We start from the raw sequence: 22902 nt of genomic DNA, 5'->3' as shown, positions 1-22902 counted from the left end.
CCAGTATAGATGAAGTCTTCTATTATTTTATTCTCGACTTAAGTAAAAGGGTATTTTACTCACACCAATGTCCAACATGAAACACTAATGCCACCTAGCCGCAATATAATAGTGTTTTTGTGGACCATGAGTCTGCTGAATAAAACTGATTGATTGATAGCATATCACTGACTTTTTAAGCCACCTTTTAAATTGTGAAGAAAAAAAAAATAGACTGTGCATATTGTGCATCTTCCTGCTCGTTGTATTGTTTCAGAAATGACAGAACCTTAACTCTTGCCATTTAAACAGCTAATTGGGCGTGACTGGCATACAGTGTACCTATTTTCTGTATTATTGATTATACTATATGAAATGATTGTGCTCCATGAGTGACCTACAAGTGGTCATGCCAAATTGAAAAAAGAATCTCTAGCACTTCTGTCAATCAGGGATAAAAACCGAAACACGAACACAGGGCTACTGTATACTGCGAAAATGAAAACAGTCAAGCCAGTCAAGTTGATGTTCTTGTTTATTTTTCTTGATTCTTCAACTACCATCTTCCTCTGAGACAAACTCACAGAGGCAAATGGACAACCTTAAAGAGTCTCATGCATAAAGTGAGATTCACATGAGGATGACTGTGAAGATGCGGGAACAAGGGTGGGCTTATGTGGAGTGTATTGTGCCTTAGAAGCCCTTCAGAGAGCCATTAATGCTTATCAAGTGACATTAAATATGGAAAAAGCTGTACTGCTTATGCGCCTCTGTTAGCTGCTGATTGGTTGCAGATTCTAGACAATCCAAAAGTTTTGAATCATTTAAATATACTATTGCTGATTATGTATTTTGATATGATAATCCTTAGATGGATTACACAATGTGTGCATGCTGTTTTATAGTGGGCAGACAGTGCTATGATTTTATTGCACACCCGTACCTCAAATAAATACATAAATAAATAGAAACTTAAAAGAACAACAGCAGATCAAATTGTAAGATGTGATGACAATCATGCAGTAAATAAAAAGAGCCTGGAAGGTGAGTTTTGTCCTTTTCTGTGACAGTATCTTGATGTACTCCAATGTAATCTTTAGACTGGAACAATCTTTATGCATTCTCCTCCTGCTGCGCCGTGTTGTGGGTGATGCGTGCGTTTATCTTGGCAGCGGTACAGAGGCTCAGCGTTTGAATCATCTCCAATTGCTTCTGCCCGGCGCCGTTGAGATAAGCTCTGATTTATCAAGTTGAAAATGTATGCGGATATTACTGTCACAGTCCACAGAGGCTTAATACAGCTGCTGTTGTCTACAGTTGAGTTTATGCTGGAAATTCATAAAATGATATCATTAAGAATGCAACACTTGAAAAGATGTGTTATAACAAATTATTTTGCTCTTCTTAGTATGACTGTAATAAGTTACATACCGGAAATTCAAATAATGAAGACCATGTATGAAATCTGTTCTTCTGTTGAAGTGTTTTGAAGTTGTGCACAGCAAACTCCATTTTGGCTCAGTTGCGTCATATTGAGATAAACAATTCCACAGAAAATGATAGATGACGGATTAATCAATTAGCATGCCCGTCCCTAATTTGCTTCTTCTGCTGAGATCGTGTTTGTACATGGCCGCGCATCGAGAAGTGGAAAGCTTTATGGCAATAAAAATGACATAAATGGGCTTTTCAGCATTGATTTTTCAACACAAACTGCACCGCTGACCAAAAATCCGACTGTGCTATTATTTTTCTTCATGGACCAACATAAATACAGTAGTTACAATACATTTTAAACATTTCCTGATTGCTCCCATGAAGAATTTCTATTTACACACGTTATAACAAAGAAATACCATCAGTGTATTTTTAAGTGCTTGGTCAAAGGTGCAATGTTTTGTTTTTTGTTTTTTTCTCTTAATGTACATTTCCAACTGCGGCATCTTCAAGTGTTTAATGTGACTAAAATGCATGACTTATGGCAACCCAGAAGTAAATGTAAATGTATGGGTCAGTAGTTTTGTCAACACCTAAACAAATTCAATTAAATTAAAGCAAACATTCCATTGTTATCAAAAGAACATTCCTTCCCTTCCAGTGTTTTGTTTGGAATAAAATCCAAAAGACAGCTAGTCCATGTAATGTCATTGTCCTTCCTTCTTGGATGAATTTCTCAAATTTTCCATTTCTTCCGGTGATGTATTATTATTATTTTTTTTCTAGATCCTGACATGGTTGAAATTGTGCTGTCTTTTTGTCAGGTTGCCATCAGGAAGACACCCACACTGTCTAGTGAGGCGTCCTTGACAATGTCTCTTTCACAGACTTCATAAATTAAAGCCGCCTCTCACCAATCTGTGCTTTGATATAATACACTGGTATGCTTTTGTCCATTTCTCGGAAAATGCCACATATCTTGGACCTCAGGGGCCATCTTCATCAACGCGTGTGCACGAAGACAAACGCCTGCAACAGAAAAGGAAACGACATGATAAGAAGATAGTGGCTGAAAAATAGAACTTTATGTTAGAATGCAATTCTGTTGGTTTTTGGAGGGTAAATTCAAGGTTGGTCAGGTAGCTGCTGTCAAATTTGGGTAGCCTATACATCAGCTATCATCCTCACTCGTAAGTCTGTAAACAATTTTCAGGTCCATTTTCCGATCATACTTACCAGGAGATGTGTGAGAAATGGTTAAATCTCCACATTTGGATCTGTGAATCCTTTTTTCCCTTCATTTACGAGGACGGGCTTCTCTGTTCTCGTGTGCCAAACAAGTATCTGGAGATGAAAAGAAGAGCATAAAAAAAACAACCTAAGTAACATGCGCTCATTCAGTTAGCGCTGGTTTTTAACAACACTGCGCCATACTGCCACTGTGTTAAAAGCTACTTGAAAGGGAAACAGACAGTACTGTAGATGGGAGTGAATTGACAGACAGACAGATGGATATATTTCACCTTTTCTCCAAAAACAAATGTACAAAAGCAACACAATATAAGTAAATAGATGTCAACTAGCGTTTGCTATTTCTTCCTTTCATAATCCCTTCCAAATGTGACACTCCATTGATTTTTAACTGGGTTTAGGCGAGTGAGGTGAATCCAAAACATTATTTTCTTCATTTAACGTATTCAAGGACGCTTTTTATAAATAGACAGAGCAACCTCCTTCCTGTCATCTTGCTGCGACTCTACTGAATTATGTATAGAGTTTTTTTAGATGAACCGGGAGCCCACTGCCACTTTGTACAGGTATAAACGAGGTTAACCGTCACACTTGTAAAGAAGCCCAATGTGCAACTTCACCCGATTTTTGTCTCCCACGTCTAAATCCTCCCCTACTCTCGGTCTGCCTCATCTGTAATCAGTGCGATGTCTCAACCTCGCTATTCCCCCTCCCCAGCTCCTGTTCCGCTCTCTTAGCGGTTCCCCCGATTTGCCCGCCTTTCATTTACCCCCGTGGATGGCTGAAGGAGGTCAAGAACAGGCTGGCTGACAGTATCTTTTTCTGTCTGTGCGCGCTTGGCGTATGGATGCTGGCATGTTGAAGCCCTCTGGGTGACTGGAGAGAGCTTATCTGGAGTCCAAACTGCCCACGGGCCTTGAGCAGGATGGTACATGGATACTGTATTCTACATTCTAATAACTTTTATATGTCCACGTGAAGCATTCAGTGATAGACCAACCTCACACACTTGTGTCTTTCCTCCAAGCACCATACTATATTGAATTTAAAAAAAAAATGTTATGGCAGAATGGAACAAATGCTTATTACCCGCTGTATTTTTAAAACATTATTTCCTTTGAGGTAGGCATGTCTTCATGTGTATATTTTCACCCCTGATCTGTTTTGCATTTGGAAGAAAAGAAAAACTGTCTCTCTTCATACACGGTGTCATATCATCGCACTTAGGAATATTAGGGATGTTCCATACCATATGTTTTCAGACCGATACTAATATGAGTACACAATCTTGAGTGGTCACCGATACTGATACCAACCACCGATGCCTCTAGAGCTTTGATGCATGCAATTTCATAAAAGAAGAAAATTTTACAGAAAGACATGTATATCCCAAAACCGAAATTTTCCTTAAAAATGCATGAAATTAACTCATTCACTGCCTTTGACAAGTATACTTGTCAATTGTATTTTTTAGAGCGGTGCTAAATGGGGGCGAATCTGAGCATGCTCCACTGTAAATATCAAACTTGGAAACAACTTTACTGATGCCCAACCACCGGTAGATGACATCATTGCCCCATTTTATAGGAAATAAACACAGTTTCAGAGTCCATGGGAGAAATGGCTGTATTTTGGCAAACCTACACTTTTCTGCTGTCAATTATAAAAGAACGGGACGGGACAAAAAGTAGGGAGTCTATTCTGTTATTTGGTAGATTCGGTTTATATATAATTATTGAATGTAATATCACGTGAGTATTGGAAATGTAAAAATTTTCTATAATGACTGGCAGTGAATGAGTTTTAATGGCAATTTTCTTTTCTACTAATTTCTAGTTCTTGATCGTAAAATGATCACAAAAGGGTGGCCAATACCGACAATAACATGAGGCCTGGTATACCGAATACCAGGACTTGGTATCGGTACTCACCCAACCCTAAAAAATATATAATACAAGATTTTTAAATATATAATATTATAAAATAAAAAATAACTACAAATACATGATATAAGAAATAATTGAAATAAAATCATGATAACATTTAAAAACAGAATAAAGTCCATAATATAGAATATAATTTGGTGTAGAATATCAATGCACCTTACCGAGAGTAGTTTCTAATATTTTCATTGCAATTTATTCAAGGCAACTAAAACAACAATACAATAACTTAAAAATACGTAGCGTGCGTACGAGAAAGTATGGCACTTTCATGATCATCTCTCTGACATAATCAATCGTATTATTATTATTATTATTATTATTATCATTATTTTTATATACATTGTAAATATAGACTTTTTAATACATCTTTTATAACTCACTGGATTAGATTAGACAGATGTACAACACGTGTACCCCTGGTACTCCCTCATGTGACCATTTTATGATTAGAAACTAGAAATTAGAAGAATGAAAAATTGCCATAAAAATGCTATACATACATACATACATACATATATATATATATATATATATATATATATATATATATATATATATATATATATACACATATATATGGTATATATCTTTCTTGAAATTATCTGCAATTGTTTATATTTGTTTTTTAGGCGGGGGGGGGGGGGGGGGGGGATTTGTGTATCAGAAGTACTACTGGTATAGTTATTGTTATTGGTGACTACTCAAGAGTTGAATACTTGTGCTGGTGTCAGTCTGTAAAAAGTGGTATCAAACTTACCTAATAAAAAAAGAGAAAAAAAACACCCCTTTCAGTTATAAATAAGATAAATGAGGGCCTAAGCAATGTACATAAGAAAAATAAAAAGACAATAAAAAAAGAGTGTATTTGAGTTTGGTAGTAATTTTAGTGCGTGGAAAACTTAAGTAATATGAAAAGATGTTGGCAATCAGGTGAAAATGAATGTATTACTTTAGCAGTTGGTGTTCATTTTGACACATTATTTCTATTTTACAATGCTGATACAAACTTGTGGGGCTTCCCTAACCACTCACTGCTCAGCGCCAGTAAAACTATAGTACAAACCATAAAAAAAGCATCGAATTACCTTAGTGCAATTGGCTGCCTTGGGTTCCAGGTCGTTGAGTGTGACAAGTTCCCGCAGCAAACTACTCTCCTGGTAGCCTCCCTTCACCCCGCGAAGCTTGAAGTACGCCTGCGGCTTGAAGAGGATGAGCCTCAGGTTGATGGCGAAGCCGGCCATGTCGATGGCAAAGGGCCGGTGGGGGTCGAACACCGTCTTCCAGCCGTACACTTTCCCGGCCGCGTTGACCTTGGGGGACTCGTAGCGCAGGCCGCCCACAAAGGCCACGGGCCACACGGAAACTTTCTGAGTTGATCTCATCTAGCGAGGAGGAGAGTGAAGGGAGGGATTAGTCATGTGAAAAAGTCGACGTGACAGTGAGACTAAACACGTTGATGGAAGCCTTTTAGAGCTGCTGTTATTATTCATGGCGAAAGACGTGACTATTGACCCGGTCATTATGCTGTGTACAGCTGACACATTGTTAGATGAAGGCCTTCACATGCAACAGCTGGCCCGAAATGGAGACGATTAGCAGAGGTCATATTTAAAGAGAATATGTGAACGAAGTGCTGCCGACTCTTTGAGTCATTCGTCTTACTTTGTCATTTAATCAAGTGCAGTGGCGTTTCATCTGGAAAGAAATGGAGGATCACCAACCACTTTCAGTTTCGATGAAAAGATCAATGTCATTTGCAGTGCAAGCTCATTCAGAATCCCTGGTAGAACTTTGTTTAAATCATGGAAAGACAAATTTGGGTTACTTTGCTACTGTAGGAATGTAAATCCATCATAAACTGAGCGCTCCATTTATTGCCAAATGCTGAGTTTTTTGTTTCCTTTTCAGGTGAAACTAAGAAAGAAAAATCAAACACCTTTTCATATCTGTTAGGGGCACAAAAAGTTGTCAGGTGTGCTGGTCGGAGAACTCGATATAGAGTTTTGAGAAAAATAGTATTGCATCTATAAATTTCTGCCAGCAGGGGGTGCCTGGGGCTCGACATTCATAATACACAACGTGATTGTTTGGTGCTTTATGGCAGGTCATTAAACTTTGGTGCAATGCGCTGCGCTCACTTTATGGGGGAAACTCAAAGTGTGTGTAAATTAACATGGCCGATCCATCTAGTAGACAGAATGTGGTTCAGGTTTGGTAGGTGGAAACGGACAGGCTTCCTTTGTCTTTTTGGGCATGGAGAGTTTTATGTAGTTCAAGATCTACTGGCCTATACCAAGTTTCATGTTCCAAAGAGAAACTTGGAAATTAAATTGTCCGATTATGGACCTTCAAATGTTGTTTTGACCTTTTTTCTACTTTAATCATTTACAGCAGTAGCACATAAGGAAGAATAGCTTCATTATTTACACATAAATAATCTTGAAATGAAATGAAATTTATTGAAATAATTCTATGGACCTGTCATCAAAAAATTAAAAAATAAATAAAAAAAAGGAAATTTTACTTTTTTACAAGTAATACTTAAGTGATCAATGCAAGTTGTGCAAGGAAATGGACCTGGATGTCACTATTTAACACACAACACAGCCATGGTTTGTTTCAAAAAGATAAAACATAGCAACATGAATCAAACATAACACATTCAATAACTGGTAACACAAACACATATGACAAGGATTAATGTCCTTATAACTGAGAAACCGAAATGGAAAGCCATAACAATATATTTACAGGTGATACCTGCAATTCACGTGAAATGGGGACCAGGCCGGTCTGTGAATAGCGAACATCCGCTTATAATTGACACCCAATGAAATGAATTGAGGGAAAAATTTGTTTGTGTATTATACAGTATATATTTTTTAAATTAATCAGCCAATTAATTATTTATTTTCGACAAAATTGGTGTCTGCCTCAAAAAATATGTATTGATTGTGCCCTGTTAAAAACAAATTGAGGGGTTACCAAGGTAAATTTTAGGGTGTCATGATGTTCAATCTCACTAGGATGAAAGCAACTAAAAATTTTGTAAACTTGTGTGTAAGAAAAGCCTCAAGAAGACAATTTCATTGGCCTAATCCCAATGTCAGACTACGCGATTTTTTTGTCTTACACGACAGTTGCGCTGTCACATTACCCGACAAACTCGCTCCGTGTCGTGGACGGGGCGTGCATGTAGTCACACTACACGTCTGAACGCGACAAGACACCTGCCGATCATCGCGTGTTGTCTTGCCAAGAGAGACGCGTCGGCCACTGTTTGTCGGGGAGGTGGGACAAAAGAAAAAAAAAAAAAGGCACGAACAGGGAGTGTTTGCGTGAATGGAGCACGCATGGGACAAGTGTGATGTGATCGCATTGCTTGCAAGTGAGAGCGGGTGACAGTTTAGGCCGCCAGGCCTGGCCCGACTATATAAAAATGTGATCGATCCTCACTAAATATGTGCCCATCCCCACTCATATGCCCAAATCTCTGAAATTATTAGAACAACAGTCACAATATATTTTGGTCCTCTTTACACGTCGCCGTTACCTGACGGGTTGCACGGATGCGTGCGCGCTCCATGCAGCCGTAGCGCTGAGGCCGGGCGCTTCCCCCCCCCCCCCCCCCCCCCCCCTCGAGATGCACCTGTCTGGCCCCATCCCATGAAATATCCAGGGGATAAATAAATAAATACATAAACGAATAAATAAACAAAGTATACATAAATAAAAAGAGCTATAAAGTGGTGTGTGATTGACGTTTCGCTCCCTCTCCCTATTGGTCAATGCTGTGGAACCAAACGGACGACGACGTAGGTATGTCACATTATGCGTCAAGACGAGCAAAAATTCTACTTTCGTCGTGATGGTCGTGAACCGTCCCGGACAACAGGCGACCAGTCGTTGAACGTGTCACATTACACGGGCGACGCTACGTCAAGACAACCCAAAATCCTTTACGACATGCCCCGTTTGTCCGCGACACGTCGGTCGGGCTGAAATCGGGTTGTTTTCGTGTAGTCTGACATCGGCATTAGAATAATCACAACTATCAGCAATTGTGGTCAGCCATGTTTTTCTTTTACTTTCATTCACATTCAAACTGACTACAAAGGCAAAAAGCAGCTGCATCCTTAAAAGTTTTTTTTTTTTTTTTTTTTAAACAGACAATTTAATCAAAGTCTCTGCTGCTGAAATAATGATGCAGGTCCCTCTTGTGCATAAAAATCAAGGTGCAATGAGAAGAGACAGTGAGAAGACAGGAAGAATCTGTATGCCAAACATTTTTACATGTGATAATAATTCACACCATATGCGCTTTTGAAACCCCAATGCAAATCAAGCTTTTTTTTTTCTTTTCAATTCCAGCCCGTGCGTTAGACGGCTGTGTGATCTGATGCGGTGCTCTGTGGTCAAGCTCACCAGATCACAGAGCGGCGGAGATTGAACAGCATGGAGCAGACTGGATGCTTGTGGGACTTTAGAGATGGGAGCTCACTGTGCCAGGCACCTAGATAGATAAGATGCAAATTGGCAGGATGCTCTGTCTTAATGAGCTCTGGGCTTTTAAAGGCAGATCCGAGAGGGAGTGTTTTCATTTGCGCATCCATGTGATGGTGGCTGATATTTTATGTAAAGGCTTGCTAGTGGATCTTTCATCATATACTGCGATCGAACAGCTTTGCACTCCCAGTGTTTTCCCTATTAACACCCAGCTGTGCATCTTTCGGTGCTCGGCTCATCTGCATCTTATTGTTAACCAATCAGAATATGAATCATACAGCAGCTTGCAGTAAGTACATTCACTGGTTTTTAACTGTGCTTTCTGAATCACTGAATTGGGGAATAAAACCACCACTGAGTCAAATAAATAAATAACAGAGAGGGGAACAACTTGATGGCATGCGCCAGCTATTGCAGTGTATTCTGGGAGTTGTAGTAGTAGCAGTGCATGTACAGTAGTAGCCAGTTTAAGCATAAAACATGAGCACTGTAAAAAAATAAAAAATAAGTAATATGTATTTGGAAAAAAAACAACCTAGTAAAGTTGTTGCAGTCAGAAATTCCAAGTAAATTTTTACACAGAGTTTTGAGTACATTTTACCAGTTTATTAAAAAAACAAAAAAACAAAAAAAAACAAAACAAAAAAAAACAGCAAGTGGCATGACTCAGGTGGCAGAGTGGCTGTTTCCCAAGCTGAAGTTCATGAGTTTGTATGCTTGAGTAATTATTATTTTTTCCTTTCCCCCCCTTCTTTTTAAATTAATTGGTAAATTGTACCCTTTGTAAAATTTACTTAGAATTTCTGAGTGAAAAAATGTTACTATTTTTTTCAAGTAAATATTCTTTTTTTTGTATGGTGCACATAATGTATTGAAATGAATTATAATTATTAATTATTACTTTAAATATAAAACTAACATTCATTTCAGTATCTAAAAAGGTTTGAATATACGGCCCTGCCATGAACCTCACCGACAGCTTTCTGCACGTTCCCCTCAAATGCAATATAGCACATAATCAAGTGTGGTACAGGCGATATCAAGACACTTGTCACTTTCACATCCAGAATGAAAAGGTGAAAATGAGTGTTGCTTGCCTTGGGGAGAAAAAAAAAGCCAGAAAAAAAAAAGAAAAAAAAAGCCATGAATCAAAAGCAAACAGGCCAAGCAAAGCAGCTTCCAGTGTAAGCTATTTTACTTGATCACTAGCTACTTCTTGATGCATGTTAGTTGTAATAATTTTACGCAGAGTTACTGTTATAAAAAGCCTATTCTGGATGGTCATATCAGGAGAGGATGAAGGCTTTCGCATTTTAATGTAATTTGTGGCTATAACAAGAAATAGTGTCATTCTTTCATCTCATTAAAAAAAAAAAAAAGAAAAAAAAAAGTTAACTGGAAAGTAGGCCTACAAAAAAAAATCTGTATCATTTGTTGTGTTGACATCTTGTTAAAGCCCACCAGCGCATTAAGTTAAATGCCATACTTTACATGAGAATTCAGCAGTTTTTGGAGGACGAAAGTACGTCTTCTGTCCTGTCTCCCTCCGTTGGTCATTGTTTTTCACATTTCTTAGACGGGTATTGTGCCAGTTAAGTCAATTTTCATTGCTCTGTACTTGTGCATGTGTAATGGCAATAAAGATTAATTAATTCAATCATTCCGTATTATTCTGAGAAAGTAACATTACGAACTAACAATGTTATGCAATACAACAAATAATTTAAAGACAGTAATGTCTAGTATTAATACAGTAATATGTAATCACAAAGGCTAAGGTCTGGCGCTGATGTGTCAGTCCAAAAGAAATAAGCGAAGGGTCCAGTATTCAATGCACAATCCTTGGGGATGCAAAGATGATAGAAATTGTTTTTTGTCTTTAGTGCCTTCTTACAATAAGAGATTGTGTCCAAACAATTAAAAACGGGCTGCAGTTGTTTGTTTTTTTTTTTACTTTAGGACCTTGAAGTGTGCTGGCCATTTAGTTGTTTAAATTCTCTTCAGTAAACAACAGATTTAGCACTGCAAATTCCAGGTGTATTTCAATACTGCAAACACATCATAGAGTATCTTCAAACTGCATCTTAATTTTGTACAATATTATCATGGTTTATTTTGATTTGCATTCTTAAGAGATGAGAACAGTGTCAAAGAAGCAGCTCTATAATTGCGTAGTTCTTACCACAGAGTAAATATAAATGTATTATAAATGACGATGTAAATAAGTAATTTGAGATGGAAACAAACACTTTTATGGTGCCTCAATAACGTGCAAAGAAAATTAACATTTAAAGAGTTTCTTTGTTTGGTCTTAATTAAAGACATGACCTAAGAAGTATGCATTTAGAAAGAGATCAATGGCGCTCAAGGCAATAAGAGCAATTTACTCAGCATTTCTATAGCGTTTGAGATAGAAGAGAGGTTTTTTTATTTTATGATTACACTTTATTAAATAATGTCCAGAGATAGACATAGATTTTGTATTTGAAAACGAACAGCAAAAGCTTATTTTGGTTGCGGCATTAGAAGACGCTGACCTCATTTTAAAGGACATACAGACTCCTTTCGACCTTGTTTGGGCAGTTGTCAAGTTGCAGACGACGGTCATATTTTCTCTGATGTCAGCAAAAGTCACCGCAGTCGGATTTGTGTCTGTCTTTGTTTTTTTATTGTGCACTCTTTCTTTCTGTCGTCTCTGTCCTTTCAGGGCTTGTTACGCCGCCACATAAATGGGCCTGTTGGAGGTGATGGAGCGCATCGGAAGGAGACTGAGCACTTTGGCTGATTTCCAGGGAAAGGTAACGACAGCCTGTGTCGATACTTGACACTTTGCTCGTCACAGCAAACCCCCACTGGACCAATACCCGAAGGATGTGGCTCACGTCTGCTCGGGGAATTCAGCCGAAGTCAAGATGGATTGCTGGTAGATGTGCTGATTATGTAAGCAAACTTTTTCAGGGCTTGTTAGGAGCAAAATAATGATTGGTCTCAGAGAGAATTTTCTGTTCATTATGTATCACAGTTTCCTACAAAGCAGACTGACAGAGCAGTGTTCTATACTGCCATCGGTTTCCCATAAAGCACAAGTGTAACAATGGACATTCAGCGACACAATAGCGTCAATAAGGACACTTTGGAGCTACTGATTTTCGGCTTCCTAATCAATGCAACGATCTCCTGCACTCCTTAGCAGAGTGCATGCTGAGCTTTTAGGGCTTTTAACCCCTTATTGGGTACACAAAACTAGCATAACATTTAATTGTTTCACAAAAAGTCCCTAAAAACAGTGTCGTCTGAACGACCATCTTGAAAAGGGAAGTCAACCCAAACATTTTCTTTACAAAAAAACATCTAGGCTATAGACTAGTCTAACATGGCAATCTGATTAATATTGCATTTGTGGAGTTTAGCAGCAAAATCCAGCCGGTTTTATCCATCTGGGGGCGGCCATTTTGCCACTTTCTGTCGACTGAAAATGACATCACAGTTGCTCAGGCTCAGATAACGAGTCAGGTGAGCTACGAGTCATTTTCAGTTGACGATAAGTAACAAAATGGCCAGCTAAGATGGATAAAAGCGGGTGGATTTTGTTGTCGAATTCATATTCTACAAATGTAATATTAATCAAAATGAAGCTAGCATCAAGACATGCCTTGAGATATATGAGTGACCTGATTTAGGAGGATTTTGGTATCTGGATGTTTGTTTGTTTGTTTTTTTCTGTGACCCGCAATGTACTTAACTGATTTCACAACAAGGAGCAGTTTGGCACATGGTGAACTCTTCAAAAAAGATTTTTCAGGATGTTGATTGCCACTCCCAGTTGCAGTTTACCATTAAGTTAAGCAGGAAAAAGAGAATTGCACATTGTGTACTTCAAACAATCACATTGCTTTGATTGAAATAATCCCGTTTAGCTTAATGCTAACAAGCAAAGACGGGCTAACAAATTGCACTGGTGTGGTGGAGTTACAACTTTTTACGCAAAGGATATTTGAACACAAACAGTGTAGACTGATAATATCACAATATGCACAAGCATTTTTTTTTTTATCCTCCGTGAAGAATGCTACAAGATTATTGAAGTTTACAAGGAGATTTGACCCACGTTTACCCCAAGTATGTCTGAATTATATTGGCCCCAGTTGGCAAAGGTGCACACACAGAGCAGTACAATGTCCAAAGAAGTAAAGCAAAAACATGGCGAACACAGTTTATGTTACATTCTATTTACGGTAATTTTTAATTTATTATAGTGCTATTTTTCTACTGTTTTGTTCTTTCCTGACTATTTTATTTCGGAAGAAAAAATAATGTGTGAGGCAAGGAGACATTAAAATGAGCACCAACCTCCTCAAACAGCTCCAGACTGTAAGTGTTGTCATCATCAGCAAAGTAGACTATTCCAGCTTGAGTGCTATTTGCATTGAAGGTCTCTCTCAGCCACCGGAGCGCCAGATTCCTCTGCATGGTCCCCCGGGGGATTCTCGGGTCCCTGGTGTCCCCCCGCAGCTTATAGTTCCTGGGCGTCTCCACATTTAGGTGGGTGTAGTTGAGGCCCGTTTCTCGGAGGAGGCGCGTGACAAGAGGCGTCCTCCTTTGGGAATCCTCCACCAGGATCCAGTGCAGGTTGGGAATGTGGAGGAAGGTGTTAGCCAGCCGCGTCAGCTCGGCCTTTTGCACCGGTCGGCTGTACGTGGGCGTGATGATGTGGATGGTGGGCAGCACGTCGGACCAAGGCGGCGGCCGCGTGTACACGTACTCAGTCCTCACCACCTCCACGATGTCCTTATCTGAGGCGCAGTATTCCTTGGAGTCTCCTGCCTGGCCGCCCGCCTCCCTCTTGCCCTCCGCGCCGTCATCTGCAGGTTGAAGAAGATATGCCAGGCATTAGCGCCACCGCACTTTATACGCTTGCCTCAGGTGACTTAAACCCAAAGTGGGTAAAGTGTACCTGAGAGTCGGTGGCGGACCGCAAGCCTCTCTGGAATGATAAAGATCTCTTTTACTAGGTGGTGACATGCTGCAAAAAGTGAAAGCAGGCACTGTGAGAGGACAACACAGCTGACGGATGGAGAGACGGAGCGAGAAGTCTTTTAATCCTCAAACATCGACTTATCAGGAAGGAAAATATGGAGGATTCGCTCCTCTCATGTTGAAGTGTCAACACATCCACTCTTATCTACTGACTCGCCTGCTGTGCTGCTGTCACAAATGTTTGTGTTCACATGATTGTTGTGAACGCGATGCAACGTCAAAGGGGCCATGAAAACGCCATTTAATATGCTACGCATTGATTTATGGAGCCTCATTGTCCATCAAGTACAAATGTACTTTTAGCCCGTTCACTTCAAGAGTTACTCTTTATTAAGTTTTCAAAATTGGAAATGCAAAATCAATGGTAAAGAAGTAAAGTTAAAGACAAGTATCTTCAGTTAAGTGAAAACAGAGCTTGAACATTTTAAAGCTCAGCGCTAAACATTCCACCCATTTAAAACCCTACTTGTCATTACTTGGTTTGAAAGAAACTGAAAAAGACGAGCCAAATCAGTTCATTTGTTTTCTATATAATAGTAAATGAGGCCAGAGGAAGCCAATCTCAGAGTCAACTGCGCTGAACAAGCAGTGATTTATCGACATGTTGGAAACCTTTGACCTCAGGTTCATATGTGCTTCAAACTGAAAATATTTTTCGCCTGCTTCACCTTTACAACTCAGAGAGTGTGAGGAAGCCTGAAGTGGTTCCAAGTTTAAAAAAATGCTAGGAAAAAAATAACAGATTCAATGCATGTTTGATAATGGTGGATGTCTCAGAAGGGGGGAAAAATACATAAAAATTGAATCCAATAAAGTCTTTTCTCCAAGGAAAGGAAAAAAAATCAAATGAAAAATCAGATATTTGTGGAGAAAAAAAATCCATTCCTAGGCAAGTTGTGGTCAGGCTGTGGGCAGCCGTTTGCTTGGTTCCACCTCAGGGGACCAGACCAAGTTCTTGAGCAGCCACCCTGCCGGAACCGTCACACTCTGTGAACCTGACAGGCGTTCCCATTCTGCAACAGCGAGGGACCCAGGAGGAGGCTTGAGCTACTTTGACCTTCCTGTCCTTATTTTGTCGGGTTGAGGCCCCCCTTTAAAAGAAATCACATTTCATCTCAGCGCAATGATTTTGCCTTTGCTTGATCCTATTAATATTTGAACAACCTATCTTTCAGCACGAAACTGAAACTGTGCGCTGTACTTTCAATTCAAATACATTCTCTTCAGGCCTTTGTCATTCCTAATATAAACATAAAGCTAATTAGTGTTTGCCAGTAATGTTCATATTTTTGGAAAACCTATTTGCATTTGCTGATTGTGCTCAAGTGACCAAATTAACCAGATTGGCTGGACCACTGACCAATATCTCGTTGCTGTGTATGATTCTTCCACACACTACTGAAGCTCCGGGTATTGTTTGTTTACAGACGAAATTGCAAAAACCTAGCATCGGTATCGGGCCGCTACCAGGTCGTCTTTCAAGGTATCAGAACTTGCGACGTGGCCAATCAAGAACAAGAAATGAGGAGAATAGAAAATTGCCATTACTTTCATGCAGTTTTAAAATGCTTTATAAATTATTATAAAATAATAATAATAATAATAATAATAATAATAATAATAATAATATTTATTCATTCATTCATTTTTCTTAACCGCTTATTCCTCACAAGGGTCGCGGGGGGTGCTGGAGCCTATCTCAGCTGGCTTTGGGTAGTAGGCGGGCTACACCCTGAACTGGTTGCCAGCCAATCACAGATAATAATAATAATAATAATAATAATAATAATAATAATAATAATAATAATAATAAATGAAATAACCCACATATAAATACATATATAAATATATAATAATATAAACGTAATAATAATGAAATAAAAAACAATAAATTATCTACCATTGACTTTGGGGGGAATTGTATCAAAAGTACTAGTAGTAGTTTCTGGCGACGGGAATTAATAAGCTTCAGCTTCAATAAAAACAAAAACAAGTATCGCTACTTGGTATTAGTAACAGTGACTACTGAAAAGTTGAGTTCTCGTACTGCTATCGGTCCGAAACAAAGTTTTGGTGAACATCCCGTATAAAAACAATTTCAAATCTCAACTCTATTAAGTGTTCTCATGAGAAATTCATTTTACACTAAACTTGAGAGCAATTTGTTTTCTTTATAGATGCTATACAGTACGATAAAATTGCAATACTCCCCATCATTTGATTAAATAGAAGAACATCGTTTAGTGATGGAGATAGTTTGAAGCAGAAACAGAATACAGAAATTCAGTTTGCCAGATATTTTTCAGAACTTTTTTTTTCAAATATGACAAATGTTGACCAGCGTGTCTAAACAGACTTTCTCAACCTGAGGAGTTCTATTGGGAATGAAAATCACTTCAGTAATTAACCAACAGATTAAATCATATCACACATTCATGTACAAAGTAAGTTAGTGTAAATGTTGCTAACTTCCATATTTTGACAGATGATGGCCACTTCCTGCTATCAAGGCAAGAATGTTAACGTTGGCACGTCGATAAAAAAGATATTGCGACCTCAACAGTTGGGTCATGACATACAATTATAGAATAGTATCTTACAGAAATATAATTGTGACAGATATTTATGCTTTTTCATTTTGCCATGGCTAAAAACAATCTTCGTCAAGAGTTCATCCTCGGAGCCATTCGCACTTGAGACATAAAAGAGGATTTTTTTTTTTTTGTGCAGCCCATAGATTAACACAATCTGCTGATGGCCAGATGTTCACAACAGCCTGCCAGCGAGAATGCTGCCAAAACCTCCAGCTCCTCTTTATAAGCGCTCACAAAAGCAAGCCTGTGAGCAGTCGGAGTTAAATAACAGTGAGGATTTTTATTTATTTATTTTTTTCGTTTCGTTTCACACAGTTTTGTCGCTGCTGCACAAGACATTGAAGTGACATTTTGTGCCACTGTACTTGCATATTAACCCTTTTTGTATTCATTTTTCACATCACAAATCAAGGACAAAGAGATGCAATGATTTGCTGTCCATCTATTTTGGCTTTGTTTATCCATGAGCTTACTTGACATTTCACACTGTTGGCTTGTGGTCTTGGGGGGAAAAAGGTTGGGAGGCTCATGAGTATAATGAACTGCATATTGTTTGGGCTCCATTAAGCTAATTGGTGGGCACATTTATGACATCAAATGCATCTTAAATGAACCCTGTAATTGATTAGTGGTGAATGTCAGTGGTTGAAATTGGGAAATTGTTCAACTAAAATGGATAAAATACATGATAGATGGTTGATTAATTGGAGTATTATGTACTTTATATACAGTGGTTAAGGAATGATAGACCACCATCACTTTTCACATTTCAGAGACAAGCAAGCATCATCAAGTAGCTTTTACTTGATATGGATTTCAGTGAGTCCTCAAAGTTTCTGTCACTCCTAAGCTTTTAATATTGGACTGCTAACACAAACCTTACATTGGGTTGCATTCGGTCTAAAACAGTGGTTCTTAACCTGGGTTTGTTGTGCAATATGAACTCACATTTATAATGGAAAGTAAGGTGTTCCACAGGGTTCCATTCTGGGGCTTCTTGCTGTTTTCATTGTATCTGTTGCCCCTGAGTTCCGTCTTAAGAAAACAGTTGTGATTGTTTTATAGTTTAAAGTTTTACAGAGAGCCGGATTAAACGTAAAACTACTCTCCCTGTTCATTTTGTTCACCAGTAAAGCCTAGACCTATATCTTGAATTTTGATAAAAAAAATTTAAAAAAAAATCTTTTTTCATTTTTCAATAAAGAAGGGTTTGGTGAACGCGTATTGGAAAATGGTGGGGTTCCTCCAATCAGGTTAACTCCAATAGCTCCAAATACGTTTTTTTTTTTTTTTTTTTTTTTTTTTTTTACATGTCCCAAAATGTATTTATACGTTTTTTGTTTTTGATTTTTTTGATTTTTTTTTTATACTAGAGCATACAAAAGGCTTTGATGCAGCCTCTCAACTGCAAAGAACGGTTGCAGAAATGGTAGTTATTACACAAACGGCCAGCAGGTGGCAGCAGAGCAAAGGAGATCAACCAGGCCCATGTTGAAAAACAGCTCAATTGCTCACAATTCCAAATAGATTTGTGAAAATTGATTAAACTTAGCTATATTCTAATGCTAATTGCTGCGAAACGGAAACCGATAGAAATATATTTTTTGTTCCTGATGAAAGAATATACTTGAATCTTTCTTTTGATAGGTTCCATGTTTTTATAGCAATAGAACACAATATTCTGGGGGTCTTGCAAAATCAGTCAAAATCCAGTAAAACAGCCGGGAGCAAACGACATTGTTTCTGTGAAAATGGCTGAGAGCGAATGAGTTAAGAACCACTGAAATAAATTTTTAATGGGCATCTGTCAGATGCCATAAAATGGCAATGAGTTTGGCTGAAACTGGTATTGGCCGCCGATGCACGTACCGATCCTTGGTATCGATACTCACCAATCCCTAAAGAAAATATAAGGAAATATAAATGTTTGATCATTTTCTTTTTGATTTTCTTTCTCTGCATGTCCACCATATTTTTGTCTTGTTTCATTGAAAAAAATCGGATGCACTTTTCATTCAATGTTTTACTTAATTCGTGCAATATCATCTTCTCGTTGTTTTTTTGCGTATAGATAATTGTGTGTAGATTATATCAAAGCCTGGGAGCCTCATCATGCACTCCATGATAAATCCACAACGACTGGATAAGTGTTGTTGAGCCGCGATGAAGCCGATGGTCACGGCAAGCGAGAGCCTCTAAACGAGCGGGCTCCATGTCTAAATTTGAAGTGCGGTGTGAGGTTCGAGGGCCCACTTCGGCTTCGATATGGCCTGTGGAGCGTGGCTGCAATACGTACCCTTGTGGATGGCCAGGAGCGGCGCGATAGCCCTTTGGTGCCAAACTGTGATGAGCAGAGTCCAGGGTAACACGATCAACACGATGGCAAGAATATCTCTTCTCTTCGGCATCTCCAGGATTGGTTGTTCGGCTCTGCATTACCTGCGGAGAAAGAAAACACACTCATCACCAGCTATATGTCTGAGCTAAACTAACTTGGACACATGGAAAATAAACTTCACACGAGAGTCGTTAAACATGTTGCTCAACTTTAATAGCGAGAAAATGAGTAGCGCATTTATGTGCCTTAATTAGCATTTAACGACTCAGGAGCAGCATAATAAGCACTTGAGATCGCCCACATTCATACGGGACGAAGTTTGAAGACAATAGAACAACAGAGGGGGGGAAGAAGTGATTAATAGACTTCTGTTGGCTTGGCACAAGCTAGGACACATGGGGAATGAGATTGTGGAGCAGCAGAAGTTGATAAAAAATAAATAGAGTGTCTCGTAACGTGTGACTGCCAACTAAAAGAAGGTCAACACCGCAGGAGGAAGCCCTGGAGGAGGAACTGGTGCCAGGCGGCATCATTGCGGATGGGTCAAGCCCCTCCGCTAAAGATATTCTCCAGGCAAATGACAGGAAAAAAAGTCACCAGAAGGGGATTTGGCGCACAGCCAGACACTCAGAACCTTATATGGTATGTTCCATATAGGATCATACAGCAGTGATGGATGATGCCGTAGGTTTTGTGGGCTTTTTGTCCTCATTCTTTTCTTCAGTACCACCTTGAGCGAGCTTCTAATTTAGGCAAAAATTAACTTGGACTCAAGTTTAACCCTTTAGAGGATGCTGAAATAATAATAAATTCAACTTTTGCAATCCCAGAGATATAGCAGAGGTGTTATCACAACTCACAGGCGGCTCTTTCACCCACAGGGGTCACCAGCATGGTGCACGTGGGCATCAGGTAGCCTCCAAGAGCCACAACAGTAGCTTGAGGGCCTGTTCTAAGATTTGTTCGCCATTGATGGGACGACCAAGACAGAAAAAACACAAGGACAACGTGACAAAGTTAAAGTCCAACAAGAACCAAATCAACAGAAGACAGATTACGACTTTAAAACAGAGAGAAAAATAGGGAAAAAAAATAACCAATTTCCTGCATATTTGTCATTTCATTTGTATGTTGAATGGGATTATACTATTATTTACAAAAGACAAATAAATAAATAAATAAATAAATAAATAAATAGCCTTTTTTTCTGTTACTGGAATATTTTAAGAGAGCTAATGTTACGTTCTGGAGTTGGATCCCAAAAACGCAGAAACAAATAAGAGGTTAACACTTTATACGTATAACAAATCTTGTCTGCGCCGAACGCACTCACGGATAGACCAGAAACGAGAAAGCATCATGAATCCAGAGGCATGGAACTAACTTGGGCCGAGGAACAGGAGACCAGAGGAGCAGATGAACAGATGAATAATTCGGCAAAAACACACTTCTCTGTCTGACTTATATAGCCTGCGAATGAATCTGATAGGCTGCGGCCAGACATGTGGGTAACCCTGATAAGTCGCTGAAACAGGACTGACATGGATTTCTCTGATTAGCTGCTGACTGACACACGGTAAAACTTATTGGCTTCTGACTAGATAAAGAGGTCAAAGATTCCTGACATCACATGCCGATTGCATCAGTTCAAATCAGATACTTGCCACAAACAAAACACAGTCATGACAGATAATGTCGGACGATTAAATAGGCCACACCCTAATAATATTACTATTAAAGGTCATTTGAACATTTATTTCAGTGTATATCAAACTGGTACCCCTTCACATAAATCAGTCCTAAGAAGTTCTCAGCTTTAAAAAGGTTGAATACCTCAGATTGTCGGATTTTTGGATGTATCGCAGGATTTTGTACAATTGTTTAATTATTATTATTTTTTTTTGGTAAAATAAGAAGTTCAACTGTAAAAACTGAAAGTTTTTTTTTAATGTCTAATTCAGAAAGCAACACAGGACATGAAGAGTGGCACTATAAATGCCAGCTGGAAGAAATTGTGGACAGAAGTGGGCCACAATAAGGGGCTGTCACCTGAAGTCAGTCAGTCATCATTCCATGGTTGGTAAGGCTGTGAAGATGGCATAACTTCTTGGAGATGGCATCAACGAAATGAATCATGCGTAACGATACCCACTCACAACTATTGACAGATTAAGATCTCATCATGGCATGACAAAGTCAGAAGGCGAAGAAGATGAAGAGAAAGAAAATGTTGGAGAAACACTTGCAACCTTGGCCAACGAGTGACTCAAGAACAGAACCCCCACATTCTTCGTTTGTTGCATTTCTTGCAGAAAAAAAAAAAAAAAAAAGCAGTGTCAGGAACAACCCAGAACGATGTTCCTCACTCTCAAGAAGAGACATGTTCGCCTTCAGCAGAAAAATAATTTCCAGAGAAGGCTAAGAGCAGAATATATTCATTATTACCGTATTTTCCGGACTATAAGGAGCACTTAAAAGCCTTCAATTTTTTCAAAAGCTGACCATGCGCCTTATAATCCAGTGTGCCTTGTTTTTGGATCAACATTGAGCCGTAACAGGTCTTGCTGTCAAGACGCTATTGTTGACCCTGCACGATCGATGACGCGCATGCGCAGAAGATCCCGCCATCAGCTAATGCTAATACTTTACCTCAAAGAAAATAATAAAACAGCTGTTTATTCATTTTGGGAGTGAATGGAGTTGTCAGAAAGCTGGCTTGTTATCTATTAATAAAGTTTGACTGACCTATCTGACTGTTTTGTTGACATTCCCTTTAGCGCAGCACCATCTAATGGATGCATAACGTAACCCCAGCCTCTACTGTAGCGCCTTATATATGGAAAAAGTTTTACAATATGTCATACATTGAAGCTGCGCCTTATAATGCAGTGCGCCTTATAGTGCGGAAAATGCGGTACATTAAAATACATTTATCATCACCGTCATATTCAACTTCAATGGTGAGTACCCTAACAAAATTTTACAAATGAGCATTCAGAAATCCAACAGGTATGCGGTCAAACAGGAACCATTCACAACAAGCAAATCAGCATCCAAGGCAATACTCCGGCACCTCTTCCATTAGATCCACACCTCAATACCAAATGAGGCAGATTGTAACCAATCAATTGTCCAAGCAAGACTGTGAGCAGAAGAAAAATAGTAGAAAGACAAAATAATCGTGAGGATGAGCTCTCCTTTTTCCTCTCATCTGTGCCCTCTGCTCGACCATTCTTGATCAGTACAGGCCAATCTCTTTACTTTTCAGCCGTCATCCTCTAATCGGAAGCTAAGATAACCTTGATATCCTCACTTTGAGCCATCAGGGACATTTTCTCCAACTTGGAAAAGGCTTTTGAGACCAATTTGTCCTTTACGGTGTCCTTTACATAAGGCATATCAAACTATCCGAAAAGTGATACTCACCCACAGTCAGAATTGGATCATGGCATCACAGGTGATGCATAGCTGGGAAGCCCACAGAGCTTGCTGGGTGAGCTACGTAGCAGGAACATCATGCATGCCCTTCCTCCTCCACTTCCACTTCCAATCAGACAGCCAGATCTTTGATCACGTCTGTAGGGTGAAGACATCCCATCAGTGATGATGCAATATTCACATTGTTCATTGATAGATACATTTCCAGTTCTATGGTTACAATCCCATTTTATGGTACACTTTTGTGATCATCTATGGTGGTTTCATTTCAGTCCAAGCATTGTTTGACTTTCGAAGTTGGCTTGAACTTGAAACTGGACTTTTCTTGGTGTTTGAGGTTTCACTGGAACATGTCACCAATGGATATAAAATCACA

The 22902-nt window shown here is 39.0% G+C and overlaps 1 protein-coding gene across 3 annotated transcripts; it reads right to left on the bottom strand.

Moving 5' to 3' along the window:
• Positions 1-496: 496 nt before the first annotated feature.
• b3gat1a (beta-1,3-glucuronyltransferase 1 (glucuronosyltransferase P) a) lies at positions 497-22658 on the bottom strand. 3 transcript variants are annotated; one of them, XM_077541756.1, is made up of 7 exons: positions 22515-22658; positions 19047-19189; positions 14074-14142; positions 13470-13981; positions 5699-5995; positions 2653-2760; positions 497-2445 (listed from the first exon to the last, which is right to left on the bottom strand). In XM_077541756.1, exons 2-6 carry the CDS (start codon positions 19156-19158, stop codon positions 2674-2676), a joined length of 1077 nt encoding a protein of 358 aa, XP_077397882.1. In that variant the 5' UTR covers positions 19159-19189; positions 22515-22658; the 3' UTR covers positions 497-2445; positions 2653-2673. The 3 variants fall into 3 exon arrangements, with proteins under 3 accessions (XP_077397882.1, XP_077397883.1, XP_077397884.1); XM_077541757.1 differs by having other exon boundaries at positions 14074-14103; XM_077541758.1 differs by lacking the exon at positions 14074-14142.
• Positions 22659-22902: the final 244 nt, after the last annotated feature.

Source organism: Festucalex cinctus, chromosome 13, assembly GCF_051991245.1.
Source record: "Festucalex cinctus isolate MCC-2025b chromosome 13, RoL_Fcin_1.0, whole genome shotgun sequence".
Taxonomy (NCBI): Eukaryota; Metazoa; Chordata; class Actinopteri; order Syngnathiformes; family Syngnathidae; genus Festucalex; species Festucalex cinctus.
Note: the sequence above shows the minus strand (reverse complement) of the source record. Positions and strands in the feature narration are given on the sequence as shown.